The 12228-nt window shown below is 42.9% G+C and overlaps 1 protein-coding gene across 1 annotated transcript in view; it reads left to right on the top strand.

The window, feature by feature from the left end:
* Positions 1–12228, top strand: part of rasa2 (RAS p21 protein activator 2) — a 202400-nt gene that overhangs the window by 74908 nt on the left and 115264 nt on the right. The window contains exon 3 of the mRNA XM_043702829.2: positions 8806–8909. Coding sequence (XP_043558764.1) covers positions 8806–8909 — 104 coding nt within the window. The remainder of the gene's footprint in view (positions 1–8805; positions 8910–12228) is intronic.

Genomic DNA, 12228 nt, shown 5'->3' with positions numbered 1-12228 from the left:
ATTTCCAATATCAGCAATGTTTTACTGTTGCATTAGTAGTTGGGTTTGGCTTGGGCTTCACACTGATATTTAACTCTCTGTATTGGGTTCTAGTGTTTCACAATGGTAGACTTGCCTCATGAGCTGTTAAAACGGTGGTCTCTAGTCCGGTATTGTTAATTGTTGTTTATCTGCTATCTTCTATACGCAGAAGAATAATTCTGTTCATTTATCCATTTTAATTTGTTTTTTTTTTTCGAATTTTCATCTGTGGTTATCTTGAACTATATGTGGAAGTAATTCCCTTGCAGTTCTGTCAGCACCATTTTTAAAAATAAATAGTTATTCATATAATGAGACTTGTGCAAGAAGTGGAAGTGATAGTAAACTACGCTTGCCCAATATTTGTCATATTTATTTTCTTGTGTGGGAAATTGATTGGACTGAATATTCTCTTCCAATTTTGGAAATTGGTTAATTAACTTTTGAAGACTATAGACAATAGGTGCAGGAGTAAGCCATTCTGCCCTTCGAGCCTGCACCACCATTCATTATGATCATGGCTGATCATCCTTAATCAGTATCCTGTTCCTGCCTTATCTCCGTAACCCTTGATTCCACTATCCTTGAGAGCTTTATCCAACTCTTTCTTAAACGAATCCAGAGACTGGGCCTCCACTGCCTTCTGGGGCAGAGCATTCCACACAGCCACCACTCTCTGGGTGAAGACGTTTCTCCTCATCTCTGTCCTAAATGGTCTACCCCTTATTTTTAAGCTGTGTCCTCTGGTTCGGGACTCGCCCATCAGCGGAAACATGTTTCCTGCCTCCAGAGTATCCAATCCTTTAATAATCTTATGTCTCAATCAGATCCCCTCTCAGTCTTCTAAACTCAAGGGTATACAAGCCCAGTCGCTCCAATCTTTCAACATAAGATAGTCCCGCCATTCCAGAAATTGACCTCCTGAACCTACGCTGCACTCCCTCAATAGCCAGAATGTCTTTCCTCAAATTTGGAGACCAGAACTACACGCAGTATTCCAGGTGCGGTCTCACCAGGGCCCTATACAGCTGCAGAAGAACCTCTTTGCTTCTATACTCAATCCCTCTTGTTATGAAGGCCAGCATGCTATTAGCTTTCTTCACTACCTGCTGTACCTGCATGTTTGCCTTCATTGACTGGTGTACAAGAACACCCAGATCTCTTTGTACTACCCCTTTACCTAACTTGACTCCATTTAGGTAGTAATCTGCCTTCCTGTTCTTGCCACCAAAGTAGATAACCATACATTTATCCACATTAAACTGCATCTGCCATGCATCTGTCCACTTACCTAACCTGTCCAGGTCACCCTGTAATCTCCTAACATCCTCCTCACATTTCACCCTGCCACCCAGCTTTGTATTATCAGCAAATTTGCTAATGTTACTATTAATACCATCTTCCATATCATTAATATATATTGTATAAAGCTGCGGTCCCAGCACTGATCCCTGCGATATCCCACTGGTCACTGCCTGCCATTCCGAAAGGGAGCTGTTTATCACTACTCTTTGTTTCCGGTCAGCCAACCAATTTTCAATCCAAGTTAGTACTTTGCCCCCAATACCATGCACCCTAATTTTGCTCACTAACCATCTATGTGGGACTTTATCAAAGGCTTTCTGAAAGTCTAGGTACACTACATCCACTGGATCTCCCTTGTCCATCTTCAGAGTTACATCCTCAAAAAATTCCAGAAGATTAGTCAAGCATGATTTCCCTGTCATAAATCCATGCTGACTCTGACCTATCCTATTACTGCTATCCAGATGTGTCATAATTTCATCCTTTATAATTGACTGCAGCATCTTTCCCACCACTGAGGTCAGACTAACTGGTCTATAATTTCCTACTTTCTCTCTCGCTCCTTTCTTAAAAAGTGGTACAACATTAGCCACCCTTCTGACTGTTCTGACTGTGGGCGTATTTCCACCTTCCTGCTTCCCCACATATTTTTTTTCTGTTATTAGATGAAAACAGTCTAACTTAATTCATGGGGCGGCATGGTGGCTCAGTGGTTAGCACTGCTGCCTCACAATGCCAGGGACCTGGGTTTGATTCTAGCCTCGGGCAACTATCTGTGTGGAGTTTGCACATTCTCCGTGTCTGCGTGGATTTCCTCCAGGTGCTCTGGTTTCCTTCCACAATCCAAAGACGTGCAGGTCAGGTGAATTGGCCATGCTGAATTGCCCGTAGTGTTACGTGCAAGAGTCAGGCATAAATATAGGTTAAGGGAATGGGGCTGGGTGGGTTACGCTTTGGAGGGCCAGTGTTGGGCCAAATGGCCTGTTTCCTCACTGCAGGTAATCTAAACACTGAGTATACTCATCGGCCCAGTTTCATTGAACTCTAATTCAAATTCAAATTCAAGAGAATTCCAAAGATCAACAACTCAGAAGAAGCTCCTCTTCATGTCCACCTTAAATGGGAGACCCTTAATTCCTAAACCGTGCTCCCAAGTTCCAATTCCCCCATGAGGAAGAACACTCTCTTAGCATTTACCCTGTCAAACTCCAGCAGGACCTTGCATGTCTCAATAAGATCACCCCTCTCAATATTTTAAATACAGAGGAACAGGAGTAGGCCATTCAGCCCCTTGAGCCGGCCCACCATTCAATGAGATCATGGTTGATCTGTGGCCTTACTCCATATCCCATAATATCTTTGCTTTAAAAAAAATCTCAGATTTAAAATTAGCTGATCCAACATTCACTGCTATTTGAGGAAGAAAGTTCCGTGCATCTACGACCCTTTGCATGTACAAGTAGTCCAATGAGTACATTTGGTGCGACACAGTGGTTAGCACTGCTGCCTCAACACCAAGGACCTGGGTTCAATTCCAGCCTTAGGCGACTGTCTGTATAGAGTTTGCACATTCTCCCAGTGTCTGCATGAGATTCCTTCAAGTGCTCGTTTCCTCCCACAGTACAAAGATGTGCAGGTTAGGTGGATTAGCACACCTATATTTCCCCAAGTGTCCAAAGATGTCTAGGTTAGGAGGATTAGCTAAGGGGAATGCAGGATTACAGGGATAGGGTCATGGGCTTGGTCTGTGTGGAATGCTCTTCAGAGAGTAGGTGCAGACACAATTAGTCAAATGGCCTCTCTCTGCGCTGTAGGAATTCTATGATTGTATTCAATAAGCCCAATCTGTTTAACCTTTCCACATTAGACAACCTTGTCATTTCCAGGAATCATTCTAGAGAACCTGTGCTGTGCTTCCCATGTAAGGAAGCACATGGGGGAGGCCAAAGCTGCACTCTACGTGTACTCTCACTAACACCCTGTAGTTTCCAACCTTAGTACTCCATCTCCTTCCAATGTTATTGATCTCCTTACCAATCAAGGATGAGATGACAGAAGACAGGAGAATAGGCTGAGAAACAAAATAGCCATGCTTGAATGGTATAGTAGATGGGCTGAAGGACAATTTTGCTCCTATATCTTACCAGCCAGCAAACACCAACTTTGTCTTACATAAATATTCAAAGCACTGGAAGTACTCGGGTCTGGCAACATCTTTGCAGAGAGAAACAGAGTTAATGATTCAAGTTTAATAAGACTTTTCGAAACCTGCAAACCTAGCTGCAATATAGTTGGTCCCTTCACCTGAGTCATCAATATAAATGACCCTGTAAATGGCTGAGGCTCCATCACTGATCCTGAGGCAATCGACTAATTAGAGTTTGCCAATCTGAAAAATCACTTATCCAATTGTTTCTCATTAGCTAGCCAATCCTCTAGCCATGTTAATATGTTACACCCTCGACCATGAGCACAGTAATCTTTTATCTAGCATCTTGTCAAATGCCATTTCAAACTTCCAACACATTACACTTAGTGGTCCCCTTTTATCCACCCTACTTGTAACATCCTCGGAAGACTAACAAATTTGGTGAACATGATTTCTGTTACATTAAACTGTGCTTCTGAGTGTATTGAGATTTTCTAGATATCTTGCTACTAATGCATTAATGATTAGAGAATTTTCTCAGTGATAGCCATTAGGCTAGCTGGCAGATTGATTCCTGTTTTCCCAACTTCCTCCGTTCTTGAATGTGTTATATTTGCAATTCTTGATGAAGGGCTTTTGCTCAAAACATCAATTTTCCTGCTCCTCGGATGCTGCCTGGCCTGTTGTGCTTTTCCAGCACCACACTCTCGACTCTAATCTGCAGTCCTCACTTTTGCCTTATTTACGATATTCCAATTCATGGGAATCTTCCCAGAATCTAAGGTACATTGAAAGGTTAAACCAGTGCATTCACTACATCTGCAGCCACTTGTTTCAAGATCTTAGTAAAAATGCATCAAGATCAAGAGGATTCATCAGCCTTTCATCCCGTTAGCTTTCCTAATATTTTATCCTGTAATGGCGACAGTTGTAAGGTCTTCCCTCCTTTTTATCTCTTGATTTTCTATTATTTTTCAGATGCTCTGTGTGTCTTAATACAATAAGCTTCAATCTGCAATTTGAAAGGGAGAGGGTACAATCGGTAGTGACAATATTTCTGTTGAATAAAGGGAACTATGGAGCTATGAGGGAGGAGCTGGCCAAAGTTCAATGGTGCAATACCTTAGCAGGGATGACAGTGGAGGGACAATGGCAGATATTTCTGTGTATAATGCAGAAGTTGCAGGATCAGTTCATTCCAAAAAGGAAGAAAGTCCCATGAGGAGGCAGGGGCGGCCGTGGCTGACGAGGGAAGTTAAGAAACATATAAAGTCAAAAGAGAAAAAGTATAACATAGCAAAGATAAGTGGGAAAACGGAGGACTGGGAAGCTTTTAAAGAACAACAGAGGATTACTAAGAAGGAAATACGCAGAGGAAAAATGAGGTACGAAGGTAAACTGGCCAAAAATATAAAGTAACCGACTGACTCCCACAGCTACCTAGATTACACCTCTTCCCACCCTGCCCCCTGTAAAAACGCCATCCCATATTCCCAATTCCTTCGCCTTCGCCACATCTGCTCCCATGAGGACCAATTCCAATACCGAACAACCCAGATGGCCTCCTTCTTCAAAGACTGCAATTTCCACAGCATCTCCTCCACTTCCCGCTCCTCCGCCCTTGAACCCCGCCCCTCTAATCGCAACCAGGACAGAACCCCACTAGTCCTCACCTACCACCCCACCAACCTCCAGATACATCTGATCATCCTTCGTCATTTCCGCCACCTCCAAACGGACCCCACCACCAGGGATATATTTCCCTCCCCACCCCTATCAGCGTTCCGGAAAGACGGCTCCCTCTGCGACTCCCTTGTCAGATCCACACCCCCCACCAACCCAACCTCCACTCCCGGCACCTTCCCCTGCAACCGCAAAAATTGCAAAACTTGCTCCCACACCTCCCCCCTCACTTCCCTCCAAGGCCCCAAGGGATCCTTCAATATCCATCAGAAATTCACCTGTACCTCCACACACATCATTTACTGCATCCGCTGCACCCGATGTGGCCTCCTATACATTGGGGAGACATGTAGGTCCTTGGCTGCCTCCATCACCAGACCATGGCAACACGACGCCTGGAAGCAGAGCGACTCATCTTGCACCTAGGAACCCTCCAGCCACAGGGGATGAATGCGGATTTCTCCAGCTTCCTCATTTCCCCTCCCCTTTTCTCAGTCCCAGCCCTCAGACTCAGCACCGCCTTCTTGACTTGCAATCTTCTTCCCGACCTCTCCGCCCCCACCCCCTCTCCGGCCTATCACCCTCACCTTAACCTCCTTCCACCTATCGCATTCACAACGCCCCTCCCCCAAGACTCTCCTCCCTACCTTTTATCTTAGCCTGCTTGGCACACCCTCCTCATTCCTGAAGAAGGGCTTATGCCCGAAACGTCGATTCTCCTTCTCCTTGGATGCTGCCTGATCTGCGCTTTTCCCGCAACACATTTTGAAAGCTGAATGACCTACTCCTGCTCCTATTTCTTACAGGGTCATAGAGCTATTCAGCATGGAAACAGACCCAATTTGCCAGCATTTTGCCTATATCCCCCTCAACCCTCACTATTTGTATACCCATCCAAATGCCTTTTAAATGTTGTAATTGTGACAGCTTTCTCTGCCAGCTCATTCCATACATGCACCAATGATCCTATAATTTCATCCAATAGAGGTCGGTGTTCAAGTGATGTTCAAGTTGCGAGGTGATGCATTTTGGAAAATCCAGTTCAAGAGCAAACTATATGGTAAACTGAAATGCCCTGGGGAAAATCGATGAATAGAGAGATCTGGGTGTTCGGGAGCGTTGTATACTGAAGGTCGCAACGCAGGCCAATAGAGTGGTCAAGAAGGCACACAGCATAATTTCCTTTATTGGAGTGGGTATTGAGTACAAGAGCTGGCAGGTCCTGATACAGTTGTATAGGACTTTGTTTTGGCCACATTTGGAATACTGTTTACAGTTCTGGTCATCACATTATCAAAAGGATGTAGATGCTTTGGAAAAGGTGCACAGAAGGTTCACCAGGATGTTGCCTGGTATGGAGGGCGCTAGCTATGAAGAGAGTTTGAGTAGATTAGGATTATTTTCATTAGAAAGACGGAGGTTGAGGGGGTGAGAATATGTATAGGGTATGAGCAGGTAGGGAAAGAGTTAAGTTTGGAGTTTTGTAAAACAATAGGTTAAGCTGAGCATGATTCTGATCAGATAAGAACTTGCAATTAACAATGGGGTGCTGGAGGCAATGGTAATGGGGTTAACAAGGTGGAAAAGCATTCGTTATGTGGAGCCACACAACACCAGGTTATAGTTCAACAGGTTTAATTGGATGCTCTAGCTTTCGGAGTAGCTTCCAATTAAACTTGTTGGTTTATAACCTGGTGTTGTGTGATTTTTAACTTTGTACACCCCAGTCCAACACCAGCATCTCCAAATTATGTAGAGTCATTTAACAAGATGAGCAAGCATTCAGTATGTAAAGTCAGTTAACAAGGTGGAAAACCTTCATTATGTGAAGCTAGTTATTCATTGTGTAACAGCAGATGGCTTAATCTTTAATCTTGATGCTCGCTGATTGTAACGGTCACCCAATCGATATGTATGTTGCCTTATCTGGATGCTCCTCCCTGTAAGTGACTGTATAATTCCTTAAGAAACTTCTATTCCAGAGAAGACAGAGAACTCATGTCTCTGTGCACATGGGCAATTGTTTTCTCTCCTTCCTGGGCCCGGAATAAAGATGGAGGAGGTAAAGCCATACTCTGTCTGAGTGTTTTGCTTTGACTAAGGGAGGGGGGGAACGGGACACAGGGGGACCTGATTGAGGTCGACAAAATCATGAGAGGTATAGACAGGGTGGATAGCAAGAAACTTTTTCCCAGAGCAGGGGACTCAATTACTCGGGGTCACAAGTTCAAACTGAGAGGGGAAAGGTTTAGGGGAGATATGCATGGAAAGATCTTTACGAAGAGGGTGGTGGGGGCCTGGAAGGCATTGTCAGCGGATGTGGTAGGGGCGGGCACAGTAGTGTCATTTAGGTTGTATTGAGACAGATACATGAAGGGGCAGGGAGCAGAGAGATACAGATCCTTGGAAAATAGGCGTCACGTTTCGATAGAGGACCTGGATTGGCGCAGGCTTGGAGGGCAGAAGGGCCTGTTCCTGTGATGTACTTTGTTCTTTTCTTCGTCCTTTGCTACTGTTTATTTCCAGTCAGCTCACAGACTTCTACACTTTGTACCAAATTCTGGCTCTACAATTTTTCACCCCTTGAATTAAAGAATGGAGTGCAGAATTCAGTCTTGTGTACACAACCAAAATATTTATTACAGATGGGGTGGGGGGATGGGGGATGGAGCTTGTATGTTTTGCTTTTACCTCAAACCTTCTTGGTGATCGCATGTCACTCTTCTGTGATCATTGACAATAAATGACTGGGTCAAGGAACAAGGAAGCAGGGTCTTTTGCTGCTTTTACTTGGTTAGATTGAATTCTGGGAGGCTGACACTAGTGAACCGAAGCCTGGCAGGTCTGTATCTCGGGTAAATAATTGAACCCGATTTAGCTTTGTTAACATTGGAAAGTGACTCATTGTTGCTGAGGTCTTGGAATCCAGTCTAGACAAGATATGGTGCATTTTTTTTTTATTTGGCGAGAAGTACCAAGATATTAGCTGTTGAAATAACTAGCTTGAATCCTCAAGGCCCCGATGCAAAAATTGGTCTCATAGAATTTGGAATCCCTACAGTGTGGAAACATCGAATCCACCCTGACCTACCTGCTACCCTATCCCTGCTTTCCTCGTGGATAATCCACCTAACCTATATATCCCTGGACACTATGGGAATTTTAGCATGGCCAATCCGCCTCAGCTGCATATCTTTGGACTGTGGGAGGAAACTGTAACACCTGGTGGAAACTTGTGCAGATCCACAGAGAGAATGTGCAAACTCCACAGACAGTGTCACCTATGGTGGAATGAAACCCAGGTCCCTGGCGCTGAGGCAGCAGTGCTAACCGCTGAGCCAAGTTGTTGCCCTGTGGTTTAGTTTGGGTGCAGTTGTCTTTCCATAACTCTCAGTATTAGATAATTGCAATGAGTTGCTCCTAATCTCTTGTTTTTTTTTTGAAGTTGTTCTCTTGAGCTGCAATTATAATATTGAAAATTATTGAAATGTATTTCATGTATATTTTTGTATGGATGATGTCATATTATGGTAAAGAAATAGCATTTAAAATGCTACATTATAATGTAATGAGCATGTTATTTTCAAATGTTAATAAACCTGCCACAATTTATTAATATCTTGTTGCAATGTTTGTTTTTTTGACAGTCCCTTTTATGGTGAAGATTTTTACTTTGAAATTCCTCGAAGTTTCCAGTATCTCTCCTTTTATATTTATGATAAAAGTTTCTTTCAAAAGGATGTGCCTTTTGGTAAGTTGCAACATAGCCATAATCATCTGCTGCGAAACTCTCATGCTCTCTATGCTTTGAACTTCTCCACTATTTTACTTTGTATGTAGGGATGTTTGAGTGGTGAACTTGTTTATCCTGTGCCCTCTTAATAAATTCTGGTGTCAGCAATATCAAAATTACCTATATCCCTATAATTATTGGTGGGGTATGGCAGGTCATAATGCATTTGAATTCGGTGTGGATTTCCTGTGATTCTTGATTAGTTCTATGTAAACAAGGCCCCATGTTGTACATCAACCTAAATTCAAATGCTTTGCTGCATTGGCTACAATACTAAATATTTTAACTGAAAGCATTCTGTAGATAATTTGCTCACATCTGTAGAAACTGGTTATATGAGGTTTAATCCTTATCTATCTTTTACCTCATCCTCCACTTCTTGGGTCATTTAAGTTGGATAATACTCTTGCAATATCTCTGCATTAAAAGTTGCAGCATTTTAGCAAATTAAGCATGTGTGTGTGTAGTGGAGGAGAGATGAAGTAGAACCCCAATGCGAGCAACCATAACTTACCATAGAACATTACAGTGCAGTACAGACCATGCACCGACCTGTGGAACCAATCTATCCTACACTATTCCATTTTCATCCATATGTCTATCCAATGACCATTTAAATGCCCTTAAAGTTGGCGAGTCTACTACTGTTGCAGGCAGTGCGTTCCACGCCCCTACCACTCTGAGTAAAGAAACTACCTCTGATATCTGTCCTATATCTATCACCCCTCAATTTAAAGCTATGTCCCTTTGTGCTAGCCTTCACCATCCGAGGAAAAAGGCTCTCAATGTCCACCCTATCTAACCCTCTGATTATCTTATATGTCTCAATTAAGTCACTTCTCAACCTTCTTCTCTCTAATGAAAACAGCCTCAAGTCTTTCAGCCTTTCCTCATAAAACCTTCTCTCCATACCAGACAACATCCTACTAAATCTCTTCTGAACACTTTCCAAAGCTTCCATATCCTTTCTATAATGTGAGTGAGCAGAATTGTATGCAAGACTCCAAGTGTAACTGCATCAGAGTTTTGTACAGCTGCAGCATGACCTCGTGGCTCCGCAACTCAATCCCTCATCCAATAAAAGCTAACATACTGTATGCCTTCTTAACAAGACTATCAACCTGGGTGGCAGCTTTCAGGGATCTATGTACATGGACACAGAGATCTGTCTGCTCATCTACACTACACAGAATCTTACCGTTAGCCCAATACTCTCTTTATTCTTGTTGCTCCTTCCAAAGTGAATCATCTTACTTTGCCACATTAAACTCCATTTGCCACCTCTCAGCCCAGCTCTGCAGCTTATCTATGTCTGTCTGCAACCTGCAACATCCTTCAGCACTATCCACCACTCCATAGACCTTCGTGTCGTCTGCAAATTTACTAACCCATCCTCCTGTGCCCTCATCTTGGTTGCTTATAAAAATGACGAACAGCAGTGGCCCCAAAACAGATCCTTGTGGTACACCACTGATAACTGAACTCCAGGATGAACATTTCCCATCAACCACCATCCTCTGTCGTCTTTCAGCAAGCCAATTTCTGATCCAAACCACTAAATCACCTTCGATCCCATGCCTCTGTTTTGTGCAATAGCCTACCATGGAGAGCTTTGTTAAACACTTTACTGAAATCCACATAATGCCACATCAACTGTTTTACCCTCATCCACCTGTTTGGTCACCATCTCAAAGAAGTTTGGTCACCAACTCACCAGAAGATCACATTTTATCAGGCCAATTTAATTTTGAGAGATTTCATTCTTAAAATAAATTTGATTGAAGGTGAAATGGTGTAAATCTGCTCTCTTACACATCTCTCTATGCCAAGGGTTTTTCTGTTAAATCAACTGTTTGCTAGAAGCTCTCCTAAAGTTGTTTTAATGTACAGTGAAGTGGTTGGCGCATGCCAAAGCAGACTTATAATGAACAAGTAATTGAAGGTTGATCGAATCATTTGTTCCAAAAACGTATAGAGTTGTGTTTGCTTTGTAAATTGATGTAAAGTTATTACTCTAATAAGAGGCGCTTTAAAACGTGCTAAAAACATGAATGGCATGGAGTATCTGAATGTTGTCTTTTATTCAAAATGTGATTGGCTTAATGAAGTAATGAGCATCACTTTAGGAGTACAAGTGTACAGCTTGACAGAATCACCAAAGCAGACTGGGAGGGAGTGTGAAGCAATTTGGGATTACCATGAAACAGACAACAGTGTGCAGCAGATCTGGGGCACTGAAGTAGGTCAGGAGGAATGTGCAGCAGGCCTCAATCATTGCAAAGCAGACTAGCAGAGTGTGAAAACAGATCAGGGCTCACTGTATTGAGAAAGTGATCTTGTTCAAAGGCTGAGTGTTGATTGGCTGTTGTGTACTGTAGTTTTATTTCCCTTTTATGCAAAGTTAGGAAGTTACTATAGGAACTGGGAAATTTAATAAAATTCATTTCTTTTATAATAAAGGTTAATGAAAATATTTCATTTAATCACTGTATATTTGAATTTTATTTTATAAGTAATATTCTGTATTGTTTGGTAGTGGATGGCAGTGCAGGTCAGATCCCTGGAGCCTACCTTACCAGGTAATCATTTATGCAGGAAGTGTTGTCAGCAGCACTCGTGCACCAGATTTCTAAGCTCGTGTAGCAGCTGGCATCCCTGGTAGTTTGGTATTTCATGTTCCTGACCTTCTTCACCCTCCTTCAGTTCCACTGCAGATTTTGATTGAATTCAATTTACATCATCTACCCTTGGCAGGATTTGAACCCAGGTCCCGAGAACATTGAACAAAAAATCTGAAAGAAAGTGTAGGTGTTAAGGAATGACTTTATTGAGGTTTATAAAATCATGTGGGACATAAATAAGGGGAATTACAAGGGTATTGTTCTTAGGCTAGGGGAGTTCAAAACTAGGGGGCATATTTTTAAAATGAGAGGAGAAGGATTAAAAAAGGACATGAGCAACTTTTTTTACACACAATGGTTCGTGTGTCAAATAAACTGTTAAGAGAAAATGGAGGACGCAGGTACAGTAACACTGGGCGGCACGGTGGCACAGTGGTTAGCACTGCTACCTCACAGCGCCTGAGACCTGGGTTCAGTTCCCACCTCAGGTGACTGACTGTGTGGAGTTTGCACATTCTCCCCGTGTCTGCGTGGGTTTCCTCCGGGTGTTCCGGTTTCCTCCCACAGTCCAAAAATGTGCAGGTTAGTTGAATTGGCCATGCTAAATTGCCCGTAGTGTTAGATGAAAGGGTAAATGTAGGGGAATGGGTTCCACT

The sequence above is a fragment of the Chiloscyllium plagiosum genome, unplaced genomic scaffold (genome assembly GCF_037043375.1).
Source record: "Chiloscyllium plagiosum isolate Xiang-an unplaced genomic scaffold, Cpla_swu_hap1 HiC_scaffold_13, whole genome shotgun sequence".
Taxonomy (NCBI): domain Eukaryota; kingdom Metazoa; phylum Chordata; class Chondrichthyes; order Orectolobiformes; family Hemiscylliidae; genus Chiloscyllium; species Chiloscyllium plagiosum.
The sequence above is the reverse complement of the archived record's forward strand: the minus strand, read 5'-3'. Positions and strand labels throughout refer to the sequence as shown.